Genomic DNA, 24,667 nt, shown 5'->3' with positions numbered 1-24,667 from the left:
TCGCATTTTATTAAGCATAAGTGTAGGAAGTTCAGTTGGAACAATCCACTTCGAAACATAACTCACAACTCAGATATCAAAATGCAATGAAACAGTCATTAGATAGCAGACACAAAGCACTAAATTTACTGCCTAGGTCACTGAAGCTCAAATCCAACTCTAACTATGACAAAATCGAGCCAAGTCAGGTCCGATTAATAGCTGCCTTGAAAGGATGCAGCACAAAGCATATATTCTTAAACTCTAATTACGTCAACAATACATGTAGAACAACCATTTGATACTGTCTAATTACAAATGAGCATTGAATAAGCCATAAGTTACCCCTTGTAAAAAGAAATATTTTACCTGTGGAAGAGAAGTTGTTGTAGTTCGTATACCCTGATCATCATTACTCCCTATGCCTCGACCCTACCCAAACAAAAAGAAATTCAGTATAATAACCAAGTATAATAAATCCCTGCTATGTCCCCTCATGTTTAAGGTTCTGCAGGTGCAAATAATCTTGTGCACACAAAATGGCGTCACAAGTAGCCCCTTGCAACACACCCCAGCCATACATGACCAGAAAACAGGAAAGACTTGGGAAGTTTTAGCATTTTTCTAAGCCAATCCATAATAGTACTCTCTAACTTCGATGCGCAGCAGGTGAAGACATCCAATTAAAACCAACAACAATAAAACCAAGATTACTAAGCATTGATGAAGGTGTGCATGCATGCATTGGCACAAAGAGCATGATATTCTGTATGTGTCCATGCCTTAAAAACATCAAGCTGAAGATCAAAAGTCGGGGGTATTTAACTGAGCATAACAGACCCTCACCTAAGTCCCCCACAGACAATGAAGCCGCAGCAAAAATGTCATTTTGGGTGACCTGGTTGAGTATGGTCTCGAAGCATCATAGTTTGAAAAGGCTCAGCGAATGCAACCTTCACTCATTCTTGGGCCTTCGGGCCCTTAGGGATGACTCCAGTCAAGCAATGCGTCCAGTGGTGAATCCATATATTATATAATGGATGATTGTCTTTAGAACCAAGTGGCGGATCAATCTAAGGACCAAAGGAATTCAGGGCTAGTCACTTATTCCAGAAGACTTCTTACAGGAAGTATAGCAGATGGCTTTCTTTCACTGCCCTTACCTTAGAGAATAAAAGACCTAGAGAAAGAAAAGGAAGCTCGAAAGAGGAATTAAGGAAGCTGTGTTTTCCTCTCCATCTGAATATCTCCTCGTACCATGCTAGTCGCCGATCCACTCACTTTATGGGTTCACCCTGGGACTCACGATGAGCAAGATAATGTTAATGTTTATTAACAATGGGCATTCTCAGAGCAAGCCTTGGTCATTGGCCTGTCCAATAGAAGCGTTAAACTTCACCCAAGAAAACACTCATGGCCAGAAAGCAATCCAAGCTAGATTCTTGTTGTAATCAACTGGTCATGTGAAACCAAACAACCGCGCTGGTCGTAATATATCGACTTTCATGCTGGAGAAGAACGAGTTGCTAGTGTTTAAAAGAAGGGTGAATATGTTCTATAAGAGAAGAGCAGGCTAGATAATAATGGTATTCGTTTTTATCTCCTTGTTTTTCTTTCTTGATGCTAGACGAAGAGCTAAGCCTCAGGAGGTTCCTGACCTTAGCTGGATCTCGCTGGTGCCACCTAAACTGTAGGTAGGCGGCGGATGTGTGACGTTTGGAGTTGTCGTTCGTGCACCTGTCCCCAATGGAAGACTGAGTGATCCATTCCCCTGCAGATCATGGCCTTACCACTTGGTCCCCGATGGCCCGGGGGGATTCATTATAGCAGCTCACGCTCATTCCCGCTTTGGATGGACACGTGTTAGTCTGTAGGAAGTATGGTTCGAAAGTGACTTCGGTTCGCCGATTCGGCTCAACTCCTTGATTTACGTTAAGCGGACCTACAAGTCGGGTGGGGCTCCGTCTTTCTTTCTTTCGTGGGGGCGTTGCGGGAGAGAAGGGGAATGCGCCGAGGTGGAGAACAACACAACTTTTGGCTTTTCCCTCCATGAGATGAACCCAAGACATTGGACCGATGGATAAGAGAAACTGGGCCGCCCCTCGACGGAACTACATGAAACCTAAGTTGGGCTCTCGCACGACGATGTAGACTCAATCGATACATTTCGATTTCTTTTCTCGATGGATCCGCAATAGATAGTTGTCTCATCAATAGATAGAAATAGGGATTAGGCTCTACCCTGCCCACATTTCCTTTTGAAGGGGCCAAAGAAATGTCTCCACCTCGCCGCCAACGCTTTCTTCGAATTATAATCTTGAACGGGTCGATCCTCCCTCCCCGCTTTGTTTTAGCAACTTATCCTAAGGTCTCCTCGCCAAGAGCTCCCGGCGACGACAGAGCAACCAACCCGCTTGCTGTGGCGGGGTGGCTTTTTTGTCCTACGAGGTCGAGGTCCTACGAGGTACCCACTACTCGGAGTACCCTCCCAAAATGAAAAAGATGTGTCTGTCAGGTTCGGTTCTTCTTAGTTGGGTTGGGCAGGTTCGACCAGAAATGCTATGCTTACGCACAAGACTACCCCTCTTCCGAAAAGCTTAGGGACTACTTTACGACAACGGACGACCACCGTAGGGGGTTTACTGCACAAGGCCCCTGCAGAGGAAAAGCTTTATCCCAGCGAATATAAGATACTCAGCTCCGTACAACACAGGGATTGGCACGCTTTCGGGAAGAACATAGAATAGTAGAGGACACGAAATAGGACCACTTAGATCGAAATAGCATTAAGAGAAATGTTCTAACATAGAGTAGAATTGAACATTGAAGAGATTAGTTGACAACAGTCAAAGGGCGCCTAATTCCAATACAATAGGGGTCTATCAGTGCAAGTCAGCTGAACACCGTGATTGATGAGTGGGTAGGTGGGTTAGGTGCACCTCTCGCCCAGTGGGAAGTAATGAGGCAAGCCCCCTGAATGAAGAAGTAGTGCACCCCTTCCCGCCAGATATATCTTTATTTAGATTCTATATTTTTTTCATTATTATATTCATTTTTCATCTTTCTAAAAAAAATATCTCGGCAAAAACGAAATTGCCGATTTCAATCCAAGGTGCAAGCACCTTGCCTTTTTTCAAGTAGCTTTGTTACCTATTCAGCTAAGGGGGCATTGGTCATAGCTGAAATTCAATCGAAGGAAAAAAGAAGAAAAAGAAAGGGAAGTTTTGTCTTTTTCAATCCAAATAAGAGAGAAACCACTAAAAATGGAAGTTAGAAAAATAAGTTTAAGTAAGAACTAGCACTAGACTTCTTCCCCTTTCCACTTTCCTCTCTCCTTTTGTTTTACTCGCTTTCACCCGGCTTTTCATTCCGCTTTTATAGAGATCGAGGAATTTTTTCTAAGAATTAATGTAGAAAAGTGAGGCACTTTCCCCGGCATACGGAATCAAAAAAATCCAAGATGACTTCTGCATCGGGGAGGGCTCTCGAAACCAAACGAGACTAGAAGGAACATGGGAATTAGCACTGTACCATTCCTATGAGTGCTTTTGTCTTGAAGAGCCAACCAAAAAGGAGCAGCCCTCTCTCTCTATCTAGGTCTCGGTTTAGCATCATATATCGATCTGGAGAAATTTTTGATTGGTTGTAGTGCGGATTAAGGAGCTGCTCCTCCATGCCTTTGTGGGTGGAGGTGGGGGCTGCCGCCTCGATAGAGGCGTAAGCCGGGCCACCGGAGCTATCTGCGTCAAGTGTGTCAATTGAAAGAGGAGGGGAGACAACTCAAATGCCGCAAAAATAGAAAGAGTCGTGCGCTCAAAGTGGAATTCTTCTAAGATCCATTGCTCGATTTTGCATGCTCGCTCCCAAAATGCGAGAGACCACGCGGGCGATCCAGTTTGGTTGGTCCGGAAAGTCATGGGAGAGGCGGGCTAAGTGAAAGAATAGACCGTGCCACTATAGAATCTTATGAATCACGCACGGCACACTTTATATATCTCCTCCATCTACAAGGTGAACCGCTTAGCTTACAAAGATACAGTATTTCGCCACCACAATCGGGTCGGTTGGTGCATTGGTCACCAGATAGGCATGACCCTTCCGATTAGAACGCCCCAGATCTCGTCACACACGCGGAGCGCGGCATTTCCTTTGAAAAATTCCGTGATAACTTCTAACCAAAGATGCATTCTTTATGAAGAAAGTACCATTCTAAGAGTGCATTGCCTCTTTGAGTGAAGAAGAGAAGGTCTTTGTATAGACACTCTTGAGCCATGTTCGTTAGCCCTAGGCTCACCATTATTTCATTTCATTCATTCTATTGATATAATTCTGTTCCGTCGGTTCTAGCTCCAAAGAACATATGCATGGAGCTATGTCGACTTACACGACGCCTCTGCTTGACCACCCGATCGGGTATACCACGTATCATCCCCTCTTTCCATAGAGGAGAAATAAAGAAAAAAGAAAAGATATAGTGATCGTGCCGTAGACCTTGTTCGTTTCTACTTGACGCTCGTTATTTCGAGGTTTTTTTACATTATAGCCCATGGTGCGGTCGGCTATGATATACTCAACGCCTTATTTAGTAGGTTCATCTACAACATCCGGTGGTGCCCTCGTGGTCACGTTCCTCTCGGGTTGGTCCGGGTCTAATCGAAGTCAACCCGACTCACATGGAATACGGGCTGAGTTTGAACCGAAATGGTCGCTTGAGTCTATAGGCTACCTTTCCTATCCGCTTCTCTACAAGGTCTAGTCTACTTTCTTCTTCCTTCGGACGGGCCAAGCTTGTGGGTTGTTTAAGTAGGTTGGGCTAGGTTTGGTTTATTTTTGAGCCCGGTCCGGAGTTCGGCCCCATTTTTATTTCAGAGAGGCAATCAAGAGGCCGGAAGTGATTGACCAGCTATATTATTAGGAATGGGAGGTTCAAGGTCGGGGCTCGATTAGTTAGCGATGGCACCAAGGGCGAGGAAGGAAGGTAAACGCGGTGTACTTGTTTTTGTTGAGATTGGGTTGGTGTTCAGTGTACTCTATTTGATTTAACATTAGACCAGCAAAAAAAAAAGAGAATATAGTAGAGCTAACTGAAGAGATCGAACAAAGCAGATGTAGGAGTCAAAGTCCGAGAAGCCTGAGTCCCCTCACCATCAGACTAGGGCTATTCCTCGGAAAAAGAAATTACAAAAGTTTTTTCTATCCCAAAAAGGGCTCCAGAAGGCGTATCTTTAGGCTAAAAAACACCGAGTGTCAGGGGTATCTGGATACTTTTTGTTCCTTGGCAAAGGCGAAGGGAAAGCCCCAGCCGTTCTGTTGCCCCAAACAACAAGTGAGTGACTCGTGCCTTCACCTTGTTACGTGAGGAGAAAAAGAATTCAAATCTAGCTGCGCCCCTTCCAAAGACGACTAACTTAGGAACGATTCAGAGAAAGGAAAGATTTTTGCCTAATGTAAGCTCCCCATCTTCCGTCGCCTCGTCTCATTACACCCGCCACTTTCGTTGGCCCTTCTCCAACCCTATCTCACTTTCGCCCGCATTAACGGGCTAGCTGCTATTGGTTTTCATTTTGTTATAAGCTTGTGAAAGATTTAATAAAAATGGCCAGAGAAATATCAGACACAATCGAAAGGTTCAGGACTGAAGTGGTAACAGAGAAAACACTGCAATTTTCTCCTTGGCAGCTCAGGAGCTATACATCCAATTAAAAATATGAAGTAGGTATTGGTGAGTCTAGAAGTTTTTACAGAGGTAGGTTCCCTAATGGTACACAAGTAGCCGTAAACTGAAAAAGGCTACCAAATATAGACCTAATATAATCTCACCAACACCTTAAGCACACTAACTCGATCTTCTTACCCTAAATGCATAATGGCCTTTTTAACTCAAAAAATTCGGCGCCCGGACCAAGTAAGCCAAAAGCTAGTTACCCTTGCTTGCAAAAAGAAATATTTTACCCGTGGAAGAGTAGTTTGTATCCCCCGACACCCTTTGCCTATGCCTTGACCCTAACCAAATAATCATAACCATTGGTTAGTTGTTAGTCTACTAATTAAGAATCTACATTACTTTGCTTTAGAGATTCTAAAAAAATACCCCGCGAAAGTGAAGTAATTGGAGCAATAGTTGATCAGATCACTTGCTCACCACAACTTGCGACTTTCATCCTAGAAAAATATATTAAGATTGTCACCAAGTACTCTAGCAAGACAACAAATATCAAATAAGCTATTGTACAATACTTGTACATCCTGTCACTTGCCTTTTGAATATTCAGAGAAGCAATTAAGTTTCTTATAAGTTCATTTTGAGTATTCACCAAATTGGTCATTTGAGCCATATCCTTCTCAACCGTTAGTACCTTCTCCTCCTGAGTTGGGTGACCAACTCTTTGTTTTGTGACACCACACCTACTTTTGAAGGAGTTACTCCTGCTCCTTTTACCTCTCACCGCGACCATAACGATCGAGGTCAAGTACTTGTGAAAGAGCATCATTTTGTATTGAGTGGTTATGAGAATCTGATGCTGCCGCATTTCTAATTTCTTTTATTTTTTCCTATAGCAATCACATTTGATATGTATGTTAATAGAGAAATTAGTGAAGCTCAACAAAATTGATGATATTTATGGCTATACTTCTGGTTAGAAAATATAACTAAACATACCATTCGTTCCGCAACTCTACTATCTGATGGTTTGCCATTTTTCTTAGTGTGTCCTTTGCACCAAACATCAACTCTAGTTATAGACGAGGGACTCGGACTCTCTTTTTGCTACATGATAACAATATCCACAATCAAGATACATACACAAAAACAAAGTTGCACAAATTTGATAGTTAATTACCATTTGGAACTCTAGGCGTGCATAGCCTTGTCTACTACATGTGTGAGAGAGATCTTGCTTTTCCCTCATTTCTTGAAACTTTTGACTTTTCAGCTGCAATACAAAAGAGTTAAATAACACATTTCACAATATGAGTATATTCAAAGTATCACCAAAATAACTCACAATGAACTTTCTCTTTGACATTTGTTTAACAAACATCTCCCATTCTGCATCATCACAGTCTTCAGGCTGGAGACGTGCAATGTCCTTTTTTTTTTTTCTATAAACTCGATCTTTCCCCTCAATCTTGATTTATCGCCCACAACCTTCCAATTTGTTGAGGGCATAAGTTCTAGCCCTTCATCCAAGATAAATTTTTGCTACAAGAAATAAGAAATAATACGTGAAATGTTTTGACAACCCCACCATCAACAAATTAAACATATATAATAAGAACATCATAATAACTATATATATTTACTGAAAAGCAAAGTAAAAAAAAAAAATCGTTCTTACCAAGACTGATTGCCAATACAGATCTTTGTACCCTTTTTTGATTACTCTCCAATCACTAAAAGTTAGTGGCACCATCTCAGATGCAATATTTCCCAAATGAGAAGAAAATTGTTCTGAATTTTCCTACAGTCAGCTGCCCATTCAAAAGATTAAAGGTCACCGCTAACTTAGATCCACTATCGGTCGCCATTACCTTGGATCTAGGAGAACCTCTTAGCGTCTTGCTTGATAGGTGAGATTCTTTGGAAGAAGGATTACTACTTTCAAGTTCTGCATCCGAGTCGATAGCATCATCGAGTCGATAGCATCACCTTCATCACTAGAATCTCCTTCACTCTCTTTCTTCATCAATGGCCCCTTAAACTTGGCTCGGTTGGTAGTAGTCTTACTTCCATCCTCGTCATTACAATAATCTTCATCGTCAAGATCTTTATCACTTAAGTCGCGGAGAAGAATTCCTTTTTGTCCTAGATCTTTTAACAACTTTTTGAAACTCTGTGATAAAACCCCATTAAAGGAAAACAAAAGATTAATGAAAATTATAAACAATACTTAACAAAGGAAACACAAAAATCTAACATATATAAACAAAATGTTAAGCAAAACATAATTAAACAACACCTTAGACTTTGCGGAACCCCCGCTTTTTTGATTTGTGAGATTCATTTGAAGAAGGGTTCTCTCTATTGCCACGAGTAAGAATTTGGGACTATGTCGTCGTCCTCATTGAAATCATGGGCATCTTCTTCCTTGCTAAAGTCCCCATCAGTGGAATCTGAGTCGTTAGTATCTCGGATGGGCATTTTACCCATCTTAGATCGTTTAGTTGTTGCTCCCTTTATACTCTGGAATTTAAAGAATATAACATAAAGGTTAACATAAAACACCCTTAAACTTGGGAATGAATTAGGTTAACATATAACATAAAGGTTATATATTAAGATTAAAGTGCAACTACATATATTGGGAATGCTAGTGTGTGTGTGTGCTGCAAATAACCAGGTACAGAGTTACCTAAAGGCACCGGCCGGTAGGGTAAGTTAGACCTATACTAGGAGTCTCATACATACTTACGAAAGCCGGCGAATATAGCAGCATCTGGGGAAGCACTAACTACTAGTTAGCGGCTATTCATGGAGACTCAGACATGTGCCAAACTAACTAGGACTAGTACGGCTTCAGTGCCCAGTTGCATAAGGAAGAAAAGGAGAGGAAGATAGGTGTTCTTACCTTATTCTTCTTAGAATTAGACTTCTCTAAGGTACACAATTTTTTCTTTGACAAGTGGGACTCATTGGCTTGAGAGGCTGAGTGTGGTAGACTACCATCACTTCTATTTGATATGCGTATCCCAAAGATTTGATGTATTCCTAAGAGCAGCTACAATAGCTAGTCTTTCATTAAGTTTCCTTTTCTTAGCTTGTTTTGAACTCTGTCAACATGCCAACAAAAATTCTGTTAAATGAGAAACATGTGTATACACAAACATTATCAACAAAAAGTCTTACCTCCGCTTTCGACATTTTGTTTGAAGTGAAGTGTCTTTACGTCCTTGTCAAAATCCTGAAATGTCAACGATGCATAATGTGGCAGAAAACATCAAGACACAAAATTGATATGAACAAGACAGGAGAGAGTACCAAAAACAAATCACAACAAATATTAATAAAAACAAACAACCAATACTCATACTAAGATGAACAAACAACCGAAGTGCCAAACAAATCAAATACTAATATTAATAGGAAAAACTACCATAACTAAACAACCAGAACTCATAGCCGAAAATATTAATACAAAAAATGTTTTACTAAATTGCCGAAAGTACATGCACTACACATAGTCTCCCTCACAGTCCTTTCTAACATAGCTACCATCTTCATCATCAATGTTCTTGTCAATTCTCAAAACATCTAGTGGTCCTGAGAATATATCGACATTCTCCTCATACATATCCAAGTCATGGCGCCCTCTTGGTGGGGATTGTAATACAACATACCAATTGGAATCATTGTTGTCCCTTGAATAAAAGACTGCTTTAAGCTTGTGATGCTAAAATGAATGGTTCTTTTTCGAACCTGGCGTTGTCCTTGATGGAGGTTAACCAAAGTAAATCCATCTTCCACCTTGACACCATTTCCTACATTTGCCCAATCACAAAAAAAAAAAATGAGGCACTTGGAAGCCAATGTAGTCGAGCAAAATTATATCTTTGATGACCCCATAGTAAGAAACATTGTTCATGACTTGGTTTTACGTCCTTTGAACTAGATCTACACATAGTTGTTGACTCAAGTGAAACACCACTATTTTGGTTGGACTTCACCGGCACTTTTCTTGTGGTAACGCGTTGACCTTTGACAATAAATGAAGAATACGACATTGCTAACTTCCTCGGTCCATTGGCAATCCACTTTAATGTCTCGGATATATTCTCACTAGTGTCCTCTACAATCTGTCCAAATTCATACATAAGTATCACGATTATTATCTACATATGTAAAAGGGGTAAAAGCAAATACACAAAAGTCACAATTGAACCTTCTCCGTGAGCCATTCGAGAAAACTTTTCTACATGTCTCTTCCACAACAAATTTCCATTTCTTGAGAGTTGTTTGTTTTGCTTCCGTAGCTCATCCATATGCTTTCTAACCAAAGAAAAATGGTAAAAGAAAATTAAGGTACGTCTTTTCAAAACTCTAAATTTCAATAATTATTACCATACTCACTCAAAATATGGCTCTACTACAGCTGTATTGAACAACACATATAGATGGGCAGCATGTAACCTTTCTTTACTTAATCTAATCGAAACTCCTCTAGAATTCGGCCTACCATCAAGTATTGCATCACTTGCAAAACTATCATTTTTACTTCGACGAGTACTTATCTCAACGGTTTGTTTCATAAATTCACTACAAAATCTCATGCCCTCTTCCTCAAGAAAGATAGCACTTTGCAATGGAACCCTCGAGGTCTTGCAAAGTTTCTGACATATCCTTTCAACTCTTTCATGTATCTAAAGACAAGAAATAACATCAATAGTAAATAAGAAACAAGTAGTGGAATATAATCATTAACGTTTTATGAATGAGTATAAATTCACCTTTCAAAAGCATACATCCAACGCAAATGAACTGGTCCACCAAGCCGTGCTTCTCATGCTAAATGAATTGTTAAATGGATCATAATATCAAAGAAGGATGGAGGGAAGAACCTTTCTAACATGCACAAAGTCTCTGCAACGTCTCTCTCGAGCTTTTTAGTCTCTCCAGATTAACGACTTTTTGCATAATTCATTGTAAAAGGCACATAAGTGAAAAATTGCAGTCCTCGGTCCTTTCGAAGAAGCCCCTTAACGCAAATGCACAAAAATTGTTGCATTAAAACATGGAAATCATGGGACTTGAGATCTGAAATCTTGAACTCATCCCCTGATATAACCCTCCCGATATTTGAGCTATAGCCATCAGGTAGCTTTAAATCTTGTAATCTCTTGCAAAAAATCCTTTTTTCAACTTTCGATAGTGTGTGTGGTGCCGGTGGAAGATAAGTTCTGTTGCCACGAACTTCTGGATGCAATTCATGCCTAATTCCCAACTGTTGCAAATCTTGGCGAGACTTAAGATGGTCCTTTGATTTGTTCTTCACATTAAATAATGTGGCAATAATGCTTTCGCACACATTTTTCTCTTGGTGCATTACGTCCACATTGTGACGCAAAGGATTATACTGAAAAATTCGAAAAAAATTAATATTGCTCAAAAAAAATAAAGTTGGCTTACCTAGGGTATCTAAGAGGGTGGAGGACCACTGAGTATGGGGGCATGCAAGCACTCTAGAGGTGCAATGGGGGCATGATAATGCAAGTGTCATAAGGTCATACATTTCTAGTTAGGCCAAAATATCGGTTCATTTTAGTGAACTGAATCATTATCAGTAGTAGCACTGTGGCCCTTTACTCCCCTTAGACTATTTCCACACTAGTCGAGTCGATTCCACCTAAATAGTATCAAACAAATGTCACAATGTGTCTTAAAATTATTTAAAACTCCTAAGGCCTTTAGTAATTCAGCGGGGGTCTTGTTAAAAATATCTTGCCCTGGCACATAACTAGAGCATACTTGGGTTTGGTTCAACCTCGGGTAGTATGGAGTAGAGGTTTGAACACTTAATTTAATTGACAAGTACAATTCTACAATGGTACATTCTATATTTTCAGCACAAGCATGGATAGTATGTAGTGACAGAGTTGTTATAGACATCTTAGGGCATAGAGTTCAGAGTGGTCAACCTAGGCTTCTAGATAATTACTTCAAAATATATATATATATATATGTGGAAAGTATAAAACATTACCTCCCAATAAGGCAAATCAAAAAATATTGACCTCTTCTTCCACATTAGAACATGTTCTTCCCTCTTCCTCTTCTTCGTTTTGTTTTCATCTTTTCCAAAGTCATTTTCTATTTTGTCCACCACAACCTTAATTTCTGAACCAGACATAACTTTAGGTTTCTCCCGATATTCATGCTTTCCATTGAACCATCTTCTTTTCTTTCGAAATGAGTGATTTGGCGAGAGGAAACATCTATGATCCATGTAAACTGTTTTACCACTAAAGGGCAACCACATTGAATTTGTATTAACACCACAAGTAGGGCATGCAGTTTTACCCTTTGTTGTGCAACCGGCTAAGTTCCCAAGGGTGGGAAAATCATTCACAGTCCACATTAGTACTGCCTTTAGGTTGAAGATAGTCTTAGTAAATGCATCATAAACCTCCACTCCTTTATTCCACAACTCCATTAAATCATCGATAAGTGGTTGTAGATATACGTTGATTTCATTTCCGTGTTGCTTTTTTCCGGAATCAGTAATGCTAGCATCAAATGTTCCTTTCTCATGCATAGCCATGGCGGGAGATTGTATGTACACAACATGACTGGCCAGCAACTATGCATTGAACTAAGATTACTAAATGGGTTAACTCCATCAGTAGCAAGACCAAGTCTAAGGTTGTGTGGCTCTGCTGAGAACAATGGCCATTTCTTGTCAACTTCTTGCCATGCCTCAGAATCTACTGGGTGTCGCATGTTACCATCTGTACTCTTGTTGTTGTGATGCCACCTTAAATGTTCAGCCATCTTTGGCAATTGAAACATTCTTTTAAACCTTGGTATTATAGGAAAATACCTTAACACCTTTGCGGGAACACCTTAATCTCATTGGTCTTCTCATCCACAAACCATCGCTAAGAATTGCATTTTGGACACTCATCAATTTTCTCATCCCTAAAAGATAACAATCGTTAACACAAGCGTGTATCTTTTTCTCTTGAAGTTGAAACTCTTTGATTAACGAAGTCCGCCGAGTATGAGGAGTCGAATGGTGTTCCCACCGGGTAACATATCTTGCAATACCCTTAGAAGCCCATCAAAAACTATCTCAAAACACCATGCGTAACTTTAAGCTTGTACAAGACAACTGTTGTCGCCAACTTTGTGTATTTGGTGCAACTTTGGATATAGAGGGAGTTCAGCATTTTCAAAGAACTCTTCAAACTCTGCACCCATTCTTTCTTGATAATCCCCTGGTTCGAAAGCATCGTCATGCTCAAATGCGACTTCACATAATTCATGTGTCTCGTGGTTTCTATACCAGATTGCCGCATCTAGTGGCTCCCGTGCCAAAACCAAGTAGTATACGCGTCATATCCATACCATTTATCACCAAGTGTTCGATGACCTTGTTATCATCTCCACGGCGAAAATTCTGACATACTTTGCAAGGACATCTCAATTTCTTTTCTCCAGTTCTAGTTTTAGCAAGTTCCACAAAGTTCTCAGCCGCTTTTCTATACTCTACTTCATTTCTATAAAAAAAAAAACAAAACAAAACAAAACCAAACAAAAAAGAAGAAAAACAAAAAAGAAATTACTAAATGTGGTAAATATATGTCAAATTTTATGAAAGGCAATATAAGGACTTCTTTTTGAACCTCTGCTTAATGGACCCAAGCTTTATCCATCATTATGCTACCACTTCCTAACTTCAAATCTGATCTAACATAAGCAAAAGAGTTAAGTCGCTAAACCACTTCCATAGTTATTTAACCTACACCTACATCAGCACGCTAAACTACATTGCTGAAACTAGAACACATTATCACATAAATCAACGATCAAAACTTGAACCAAAGAACAATTGAACCATAGATTAAGTAAACATGAACCACCAATAGTACTAGTTATTAGTACACAACCAAAATAAAAAGAAAGCTACAATCAAAAACTGAAAAAATTGAAATTCAAGAAATCATTCATATAGGCTATAAATTATTGGCAATAGAGACGAAGCAATAAACATGCGCATTACCCACCAAATGATGAAATTTTTCTATTCCTTTTCTCAAGAAAAAAAAATATAAACTAGTTTAATTATGCATGTTTCAAATGTTATCTAATTACTAATAATTTTGGCATAAAATTACATAACCCCAATTCATAATTCACTAATTACAAATGATTCAACATAACGTACAAACACCCCACACTACCAAAAATGAGTTTACCCGACCGAGGCCATAAAGAATACTCGACGGATTCCGCGTCAGTAGGAAGTTCCCAACACATTATGTCCGGCTGGGTATAATCCCACCATCTATCGGGCAATCTCAATGGGTACCCAACGGTTCTACGAGAGTCGATTAACGGTAGGCATATCTCTTCCAAATACCAAGCAAAGAAACTAATGTGTGATTCACAAGAGTATTTAGTATTTACATATGCATGGTAGTTTTCTACATCATTGCTTCATGTGGGAGTTTAAAATCACGAGGAAATGTGGGCCCAGTGAACTGTCCTTATGCAAGTGATAATTTCTTAAATTTTACTTGAGGATTTTAGGGACAAAAATGTATCACCATCATTCAAGATGCTATCGGAAGTTGCACATAATAAAGGGATCACTATAGTTGGTGGATCTATACCGAACAATGTGGTGGGAGGTTGTATAATGCCACCAGTATATTTGGAAATCGTGGATGGAGAACTACTTGAAAGCAATACATGAAGGTATTTGAATTAATTTCGATAAGTCGGCTTAAATTATGCTACCATGGTGTCATTTAGGCCCTTTGATAACTAGGGCATGTAGTTTGATGAATTTTAGACACTTTCATTTTTGATGATCGGCAGTGCATCCTGTTTGACATCAACGCACTGGAGATATTTCCTTCAAGGAATCGACAACTTCACTTCGGGTGATAGACCCTCTTGTTGATGGATCACACTTATTATATATGTAGGAATTAACAAAAGAAACTTCATTCGATACTTTGCATCCACTTATGGTGATACTAGCTCGACCGCTGGTGCGTGACCAATATATATCCGGTGTTTAGTCGACCTGAAGATGCATAATACCATGATCTCGTGACAATTAGGCCAAGCCGATGAATTGGACATCTTCTAACCTTTGTTTTACTTGGTGTGTTCCAGATATGTCATTCACCAAAATCATTTACAAAGAATGTCAAAACTATTTTTGCAGCCATCTAGTTAGTGATGCTTAATGTGGTCGCTTCTTACCGGTTCTATTTTGTGTTGGATAGTTTCTCTTTTTGAAGATGAATGGGGGTTTTGACCTTTGTAGTAATACAAGTAGATCTTTTCTCGTTAAATGTTACGCTTTGCTTTGCTAATATTAAAGTTACTTACGACCGGATACCGTGCTCATCTTATTTGCTATCCAGGCATTCAACATGATCATCGAGGGTACCGGAGAGTACAGAGAACAAGGCAAAAGAGTATATCATGAGTCATATTCTTTGTCATCATCGAGCCAAGATATGATTGATTCTATACGCGGAATTAAACTTGTCCCTTATGCAATACCATGATTATAGTTCCTTCATGATACAACATACCTTAGTGTTCATTTAATCGATCTTTTCTTTCCCATTATGTTTCAGGCGGTGATAATTAGGTGTTTTTCAAATCTAATTCGCTATATATTTTTACGAGATTGAAAATGGGTTTGTGAATTTTGTATCTATTCTTTTTATTTTGTTAGACAATGTTTGTGGCAACTTGCTCACCACCGGTGACTCCAGTGGGTTTTACATGATTTGGGGGTCATTCAACACTTGTCGATCAAGAAAACGCCTTTAAGACAAAAATGACTTAAAGCGATTCAAGTTTCACAAAATTAGACAAAATAAACATCCTAATCCCGACCTACTTCGAGGTGATCATCGATGTAAAATATGGCCCGTCTTTGTATGGGCCATGCAGTGCGGTTCCTTTAGCATCTCCCATTGTTTGCAATTCAGAATTTCTCTCCAAAGGCGTGATTTTGACCACAGCTTCATCTACCCAAACTTTAGAGGCATTATCTCCAAGAGGTATACCATGCGGTTTAAAAGGATCGTTAGTCTCCCCGATGTCCTTTAGCAATAAATCATGTGGAGCCATCCAATTCATCAACTTACAGCTTTGTCGCCCCATGACTTGGCTTGGCCCAAAAAAAAGGAAGGACAAAATATAATAACTAAGAATTTAGGTAATCGGTCTGAGAATCAAAAAGTAGGTAATTTACTATAAAAAATGTTGTATACATTCTAATAAGCTTACAAGTAGGAAACATGGTAATGAATTATTAGTATGGTTATTACTCACTGACTTCAGAGCATTTGTTTCAAGACAAATAGAACATTGTTAGAAATCGAGTCAACATAGTGATTCATTATTTAAAACTTAGCATTTTATTAAGCATAAGTGTAGGAGTTCGGTTGGAACAATCCCGCTTGAAACATAACTCACAACTCAGATATGAAATGCAATGAAGCAGTCATTAGATGGCGGACACAAAGCACTAAATTTCTTTGCCTAGGTCTGAAGCTCAAATCCAACTCTAACTATGACAAAATCGGGCCAAGTGAGTCGGTGCTTGCCTTGGCGATCATGCGGCACAAGCATATATTCTTAAACTCTAATTCGTCGACAATACATCGCGGAACAACCATTTGATCTTTGTCTAATTACAAATGAGCATTGAATAAGCCATAAAGTTACCCCCTTGTAAAAGAAATATTTTACACATGGAAGAGAAGTTGTTGTAGTTAGTATGCCACGATCATCATTACTCCCTATGCCACCGACCCTACCCAAACAAAAGAAATTGAGTATAATAACCAAGTATAATAAATCCCTGCTATGTCCCCTCATGTTTAAGGTTACGCGGGTGCAAATAATCTTGTGCACACAAAATCACACATCACAAGTAGCCCGCAAATAATCTGACAAACACACCAGTATACATGACATACATTACCGTAAAAAGCGGGAAAGACTTGGGAAGTTTTGGCATTTTTCTAAGCCAATCCATAATAGTACTCTCTAACTTCGATGAAAGCGGTGAAGACATCAATTAAAACCAACAACAATAAAACCCGATTACTAAGCATTGATGAAGGTGTGCATGCATGCATTGGCGGACAAAGAGCATGATATTACGTATGTGTCCATGCCTTAAAAACATCAATTTGAAGATCAAAAGTCGGGGGTATTTAAGCGAGGCATAATAGACCCTCACCTAAGTCCCCACGGACAATGAAGCGGCAAAAATGTCATTTTGGGTGACTGGTTGAGTATGGTCTCGAAGCATCATAGTTTGAAAAGACTCGGCCGAATGCAACCTTCACTCATTCTTGGGCCTTCGGGCCCGCAAAGGGATGACTCGAGTCAAGCAATGCATCCGATTGGTGAATCCATATATTATATAATGGATGATTGTCTTTAGAACCAAGTGGCGGATCAATCCCCAGGACCAAAGGAATTGAGGGCTAGTCACTTATTCGGAAGACTTCTTACGGGAAGTATAGCGGGGATGGCTTTCTTTCAACGCCTTACCTTAGAGAATAAAAGACCTAGAAAGAAAAAGAGGCTCGAAAAGAGGAATTAAGGAAGGCTGTGTTTTCCTCTCCATCGAATATCTCCTTGTACCATGCTAGTCGCCGATCCACTCACTTTTTATGGGTTCACCACAGGACTCCGCGATGAGCAAGATAATGTTAATGTTTATTAACAATGGGCATTCTCGAGCAAGCCTTGGTCATTGGCCTGTCCAATAGGCGTTACAACTTCACCCAAGAAAACACTCATGGCGAAAGCAATCAAAGCTAGATTCTTGTTGTAATCAAGCGGGTCATGTGAAACCAAACAACCGCCCGGTTAAGTAATATATCGACTTTCATCTTTGGAGAAAAGAGCGAGTTGCTAGTGTTTAAAAAGAAGGGTGAATATGTTCTATAAAGAAGAGCAGGCTAGATAATAATGGTATTCGCGTTTTATCTCCTTGTTTTCTTTCTTCTTCTTTGCTAGGCGAAGAGCTAAGCCTCGGGGAGGTTCGACCTTAAAATTTGGATCTCATTTAGTGCCACCTAAACTATAGGTAGGTGGGCGGATGTGTGGCGTTTGGAGTTGTCGTTAGGCACTTTTGTCCCCAATGGAAGGCGAGTGATCCATTCCCCTGCAGATCATGGCCTTACCACTTGGTCCCCGATGGGGATTGATTATAGCGACTCGCGTTCATTCCATTTGGATTTGGACCGTGTTATTTGTAGGAAGTATGGTTCGAAAGTGACTTGATTCGCCCGAGGCTCAACTCCTTGATTTCGTTAAGCGGACCTACAAGTCGGGCTGGGGCTCCGTGCTCTTTCTTTACTGTGGGGCGCGCGGGGGGAAAGGGAATGCGTCGAGGTGGAGAACAACACAACTTTTGGCTTTTTCCTCCATGAGATGAACCCGATTACATTGGACCGATGGATAAAGAGGCGGGCTGGCCAGCGGAACTACATGAAACCTAAGTTGGAAGCTCTACGCACGATGTAGACTCAATCGGATACATTTCGATTTCTTTCGATGGATCGAATAGATAGTTGTCTCATCAATAGATAGAAATAGGGGATTAGGCTCTACCACTGCCCACATTTCCTTTTGAAGGGGCCAAAGAAATGTCTCCACTGCTGCCAGCGATCTTTCTTGAATTATCTTGAGCGATTCGATCCTCCCTCCCGTTTGTTTTAGCAACTTATCCTAAGGTCTCGCGCCAAGAGCTCCCGACGACGGCATGAGCAACCAACCGCTTTCGCGTAGGCGGGGTGGCTTTTTATCCCACGAGGTCGAGGGTCCCTATGAGGTACCCACTACTCGATTACCCTCCCAAAAAATGAAAAAGATGTGTATGCTGTCGGGGTCGGTTCTTCTTAGTTGGGTTGGGCGGGTTCGACCGGAGAAATGCTATGCTACGCACAAGACTACCCTCTTCCGAAAGCTTGGCGGGGACTACTTCACGACAACGGGGACGACCACCGTAAAAGAGTTTCTTGCACAAGGCCTGCGGAGGAAAAGCTTTATCCCGTGAATATAAGATACTTTCACTCACGTACAACCACGGGGATTGGCGCTTTCGGGAAGAACATAGAATAGTAGAGGACCGCGAAATAGGACCACTTAGATCGAAATAGCATTAAGAGAAATGTTCTAACATAGAGTAGAATTGAACATTGAAGAGATTAGTTGACCTTGATCAAAGGCCTAATTCCAATACAATAGGGGTCTATCGGTGCAAGTCAATTTGAACACCGTGATTGATGAGTGGGTAGGTGGGTTAGGTGCACCTCTCGCCCGATTGGGAAGTAATGAGGCAAGCCCCCACGAATGAAGAAGTAGTGCACCCCCTTTCGGCGTATCGCCTTTATTTAGATTCTATATTTTTTTTCATTATTATATTCATTTTTCATCTTTCTAAAAAATATCTACGGCAAAAGCGAAATTAGATTCGATTTCAATCCAAGGGTGCGGTGCACCTTGCCTTTTTTCAAGTAGCTTTGTTCGCCTATTCAGCTAAGGCGGGGCATTGGTCATAGCTGAAATTCATCGAGAAGGGAAAAGAAGAGAAAGAAAGGGAAGTTTTGTCTTTTTCAATCAAATAAGAGAGAAACCACTAAAAATGGAAGTTAGAAAAATAAGTTTAAGTAAGAACTAGCACTAGACTTCTTCCCTTTCCACTTTCCTCTCTCCTTTTGTTTACGCTTTCACCCGGGCTTTTCATTACGTTTTATAGAGATCGAGGAATTTTTCTAAGAATTAATGTAGAAAAGTGAGGCACTTTCCCGGCATACGGAATCAAAAATCCAAGATGACTTACGCATCGGGGAGGGCTCTCGAAACCAAGCGAGACTAGAAGGAACATGGGAATTAGCACTTTGTACCATTCCTATGAGTGCTTTTGTCTTGAAGAGCCAACCAAAAGGAGCGACCCTCTCTCTCTATCTAGGTCTCGGTTTAGCATCATATATCGATTTGGAGAAATTTTTGATTGGTTGTAGTGCGGATTAAGGAGCCGCTCCTCCATCTTTGTGGTGGAGGTGGGGCTGCCGCCTCGATAGAGGCAGGCCGGGCCACCGGAGCTATCTGCGTCAAGTGTGTCAATTGAAGAGGAGGGGAGACAACTCAAATGCGATGCAAAAATAGAAAGAGTCGCCGGATTTCAAAGTGGAATTCTTCTAAGATCCATTGCTTTCGATTTTGCATGCTCTGCTCCCAAAATGCAGAGACTTTCTGCGGCGATCCAGGTTGGTTGGTCCGAAAGTCATGGGAGAGGGGCTAAGTGAAAGAATAGACCGGTGCCACTATAGAATCTTATGAATCACGCCGCGGCACACTTTATATATCTCCTCCATCTACAAGGTGAACCGCTTAGCTTACAAAGCAGTATTCGCCACCATTACATCGGCCCGGTTGGTGCATTGGTCACCGGATAGGCATGACCCCCGATTAGAACGCCCAGATCTCACACACGCTGAGCGTGGCATTTCCTTTGAAAATTCCAGATAACTTCTAACCAAAGATGCATTCTTTATGAAGAAAGTACCATTCTAAGAGTGCATTGCCTCTTTGAGTGAAGAAGAGAAGGTCTTTGTATAGACACTCTTGAGCCATGTTTAAGCCCTAGGCTCACCATTATTTCATTTCATTCATTCTATTGATATAATTCTGTTCAGGGTTCTAGCTCCAAAGAACATATGCATGGAGCTATGTGGAATTTACGCACGCCTCGTTGACCACCGATCGGGTATACCACGTATCATCCCCTCTTTCCATAGAGGAGAAATAAAGAAAAAGAAAAGATATAGTGATCGTGCCGTAGACCTTGTTCGTTTCTACTTGACGTTCGTTATTTCTGAGGTTTTTTTTACATTATAGCCCATGGTGCGGTCAGCTATGATATACTCAACGTCTTATTTAGTAGGTTCATCTACAACATCTGGTGGTGCCCTCGTGGTCACGTTCCTCTCTGGGTTGGTCTGGTCTAATCGAAGTCAACTCGACTCACATGGAATACGGGTTGAGTTTGAACCGAGCTGGTGGTCGCGAGTCTATAGGCTACCTTTCCTATCCGCTTCTACAAGGTCTAGTCTACTTTCTTCTTCCTTCGGACCGGCCAAGCTTGGGGTTGTTTAAGTAGGTTGGGCTAGGTTTGGTTTATTTTTGGAGCCCGGTCCGGAGTTCGTCCCCATTTTTATTTCATCAGAGGCAATCAAGAGGTCGGAAGTGATTGACCAGCTATATTATTAGGAATGGGAGGTTCGAAGGTCGGGCTCGATTAAGTTAGCGATGGCACCAAGGGCCGAGGAAGGAAGGTAAACGATGTACTTGTTTTTGTTGAGATTGGGTTGGTGTTCAGTGTACTCTATTTGATTTAACATTAGACCAGCAAAAAAAAGAGAATATAGTAGAGCTAATCAAGAGATCGAACAAAGCGGATGTAGGAGTCAAAGTCCGAGAAGCCCGAGTCCCTCACCATCGGACTAGGGCTATTCCTTCGGAAAAAGAAATTACAAAAGTTTTTTTCTATCCCAAAAAGGGCTCCGCATTATCTTTAGGCTAAAACACCGAGTGTCGAGGGGTATCGGATACTTTTGTTCCTTGGCAAAGGCGAAGGGAAAGCCCCCCGTTCTGTTGCCCCAAACAACAAGTGAGTGACTCGTGCCTTCACCGTTACGTGAGGAGAAAAGAATTCAAATCTAGCTAAGCTCCCCTTCCAAAGACCACGACTAACTTAGGAAGCGATTGAGAGAAAGGAAAGATTTTTGCCTAATGTAAGCTCCCCATCTTCCGTCAGCCCTCGTCACTCATTACACCCGCCACTCGTTGGCCTTTCTCCGACCCTATCTCACTTTCGGCTCCGCGATTAACGGGCTAGCTGCTATTGGTTTTCATTTTGTTATAAGCTTGTGAAAGATTTAATAAAATGGCCGAGAAATATCGACACAATGTCGAAAGGTTCGAGGATGAAGTGGTAACGAGAGAAAAACACGCAATTTTCTCCTTGGCAGCTCGGGGAGCTATACATCCAATTAAAAATATGAAGTAGGTATTGGTGAGTCTAGAAGTTTTTACAGAGGTAGGTTCCCTAATGGTACACAAGTAGCCGTAAACTGAAAAAAAGGCTACCAAATATAGACCTAATATAATCTCACCAACACCTTAAGCACACTAACTCGATCTTACCCTCTTTGCATAATGGCCTTTTTAACAAAAAAAAAAAATTGCGCTGGACCAAGTAAGCCAAAAAGCTAGTTACCCTTGCTTGCAAAAAGAAATATTTTACCTGTGGAAGAGTAGTTTGTATCCCCTGATTACCACTGCCTATGCCTTGACCCTAACCAAATAATCATAACCATTGGTTAGTTGTTAGTCTACTAATTAAGAATCTACAGTACTTTGCTTTAGAGATTCTAAAAAAAAATACCTGCGAAAGTGAAGTAATTGGAGCAATAGTTGACTGTATCACTTGCTCAGTCACAACTTGCTGACTTTCATCCTAGAAAAATATATTAAGATTGTCAGTTCAAGTACTCTAGCAAGACAACAAATATCAAATAAGCTATTGTACAATACTTGTACATCTGTCACTTGCCTTTTGAATATTCAGAGAAGCAATTAAGTTTCTTATAAGTTCATTTTGAGTATTCACCAAATTGGTCATTTGAGCCATATCCTTCTCAACCGTTAGTACCTTCTCCTGAAGTTGGGTGACCAACTCTTTGTTTTGTGACACCACACCTACTTTTGAAGGAGTTACTCCTGCTCCTTTACCTCTCACACGACCATAACGATCGGGTCCAAGTACTTGTGAAAGAGCATCATTTTGTATTGAGTGGTTATGAGAATCGATCTTTGCCGCATTTCTAATTTCTTTTATTTTTTTCCTATAGCAATCACATTTGATATGTATGTTAATAGAGAAATTAGTGAAGCTCAACAAAATTGATGATATTTATGGCTATACTTCCTGGTTAGAAAATATAACTAAACATACCATTAGTTCATAACTCTACTATTCGATGGTTTGCCATTTTTCTTAGTGTGTCCTTTGCACCAAACATCAACTCTAGTTATAGACGAGGGACTCGGACTCTCTTTTTGCTACATGATAACAATATCCACAATCAAGATACATACACAAAAACAAAGTTGCACAAATTTGATAGTTAATTACCATTTGGAACTCTAGGCGTGCATAGCCTTGTCTACTACATGTGTGAGAGAGATCTTGCTTTTCCCTCATTTCTTGAAACTTTTGACTTTTCAGCTGCAATACAAAAGAGTTAAATAACACATTTCACAATATGAGTATATTCAAAGTATCACCAAAATAACTCACAATGAACTTTCTCTTTGACATTTGTTTAACAAACATCTCCCATTCTGCATCATCACAGTCTTCAGGCTGGAGACGTGCAATGTCCTTTTTCTTTTTTCTATAAACTCTGATCTTTCCCCTCAATCTTGATTTATGCGCCCGCCACAACCTTCCAATTTGTTGGAGGGCATAAGTTCTGCGCCCTTCATCCAAGATAAATTTTTGCTACAAGAAATAAGAAATAATACGTGAAATGTTTTGACAACCCCACCATCAACAAATTAAACATATATAATAAGAACATCATAATAACTATATATATTTACTGAAAAGCAAAGTAAAAAAAAAAATCGTTCTTACCAAGACTGATTGCCAATACAGATCTTTGTACCCTTTTTTGATTACTCTCCAATCACTAAAAGTTAGTGGCACCATCTCAGATGCAATATTTCCCAAATGAGAAGAAAATTGTTCTGAATTTTCTCCTACAGGCTGCCCATTCGCATTAAAGGTCACCGCTAACTTAGATCCACTATCAGTCGCCATTACCTTGGATCTACGAGAACCTCTTAGCGTCTTGCTTGATAGGTGAGATTCTTTGGAAGAAGGATTACTACTTTCAAGTTCTGCATCCGAGTCGATAGCATCATCAGAGTCGATAGCATCACCTTCATCACTAGAATCTCCTTCACTCTCTTCTTCAGTCAATGGCCCCTTAAACTTGGCTCGGTTGGTAGTAGTCTTACTTCCATCCTCGTCATTACAATAATCTTCATCGTCAAGATCTTTATCACTTAAGTCGTGAGAAGAATTCCTTTTTGTCCTAGATCTTTTAACAACTTTTTTGAAACTCTGTGATAAAACCCCATTAAAGGAAAACAAAAGATTAATGAAAATTATAAACAATACTTAACAAAGGAAACACAAAAATCTAACATATATAAACAAAAATGTTAAGCAAAACATAATTAAACAACACCTTAGACTTTGTAGAACCCCCCGTCTTTTTTGATTTGTGAGATTCATTTGAAGAAGGGTTCTCTCTATTGCCACGAGAGTAAGAATTTGGGACTATGTCGTCGTCCTCATTGAAATCATGGGCATCTTCTTCCTTGCTAAAGTCCCCATCAGTGGAATCTGAGTCGTTAGTATCTCGGATGGGCATTTTACCCATCTTAGATCGTTTAGTTGTTGCTCCCTTTATACTCTGGAATTTAAAGAATATAACATAAAGGTTAACATAAAACACCCTTAAACTTGGGAATGAATTAGGTGAAAGGCAGCAGTTATATATTAAGATTAAAGTGCAACTACATATATTGGGAATGCTAGTGTGTGTGTGTGCTGCAAATAACCAGGTACAGAGTTACCTAAAGGCACCGGCCGGTAGGGTAAGTTAGACCTATACTAGGAGTCTCATACATACTTACGAAAGCCGGCGAATATAGCAGCATCTGGGGAAGCACTAACTACTAGTTAGCGGCTATTCATGGAGACTCAGACATGTGCCAAACTAACTAGGACTAATGTACGGCTTCGGTGCCAGTTGCATAAGGAAGAAAAGGAGAGGAAGATAGGTGTTCTTACCTTATTCTTCTTAGAATTAGACTTCTCTAAGGTACACATTTTTTTCT

At 40.3% G+C, this 24,667-nt stretch overlaps 1 protein-coding gene and 1 long non-coding RNA gene across 2 annotated transcripts; both read right to left on the bottom strand.

The window, feature by feature from the left end:
* Positions 1-280: 280 nt before the first annotated feature.
* On the bottom strand, positions 281-24,659 carry LOC147491981 (uncharacterized). The gene is made up of 10 exons (XM_086567371.1): positions 24,621-24,659; positions 24,013-24,240; positions 23,394-23,885; positions 23,055-23,258; positions 22,890-22,982; positions 22,770-22,816; positions 22,308-22,599; positions 22,140-22,211; positions 21,999-22,049; positions 281-411 (listed from the first exon to the last, which is right to left on the bottom strand). Exons 1-10 carry the CDS (start codon positions 24,657-24,659, stop codon positions 292-294), a joined length of 1,638 nt encoding a protein of 545 aa, XP_086423497.1. The 3' UTR covers positions 281-291.
* LOC147491982 (uncharacterized) lies at positions 7,981-8,950 on the bottom strand. Its single transcript, XR_015198201.1, has 3 exons — positions 8,828-8,950; positions 8,550-8,751; positions 7,981-8,164 (listed from the first exon to the last, which is right to left on the bottom strand). It is a non-coding gene; the product is annotated as an uncharacterized LOC147491982 (long non-coding RNA).
* Positions 24,660-24,667: the final 8 nt, after the last annotated feature.

The sequence above is a fragment of the Coptis chinensis genome, chromosome 6, assembly GCF_015680905.1.
Source record: "Coptis chinensis isolate HL-2020 chromosome 6, ASM1568090v1, whole genome shotgun sequence".
Taxonomy (NCBI): domain Eukaryota; kingdom Viridiplantae; phylum Streptophyta; class Magnoliopsida; order Ranunculales; family Ranunculaceae; genus Coptis; species Coptis chinensis.
The sequence above is the reverse complement of the archived record's forward strand: the minus strand, read 5'-3'. Positions and strand labels throughout refer to the sequence as shown.

What these genes read in the sequence shown, in the direction of transcription:
- LOC147491981 (XM_086567371.1), bottom strand. Translation starts at nt 24,659, where the DNA reads ATGTGTACCTTAGAGAAGTCTAATTCTAAGAAGAATAAG. An exon ending in TGTATTGGCAATCAGTCTTG is followed by an intron (nt 23,259 to 23,393) that starts GTAAGAACGATT and finishes TATTTCTTGTAG; the next exon opens with CAAAAATTTATCTTGGATGA. An exon ending in TACAAACTACTCTTCCACAG is followed by an intron (nt 412 to 21,998) that starts GTAAAATATTTC and finishes TTGTTTGGGTAG; the next exon opens with GGTCGAGGCATAGGGAGTAA.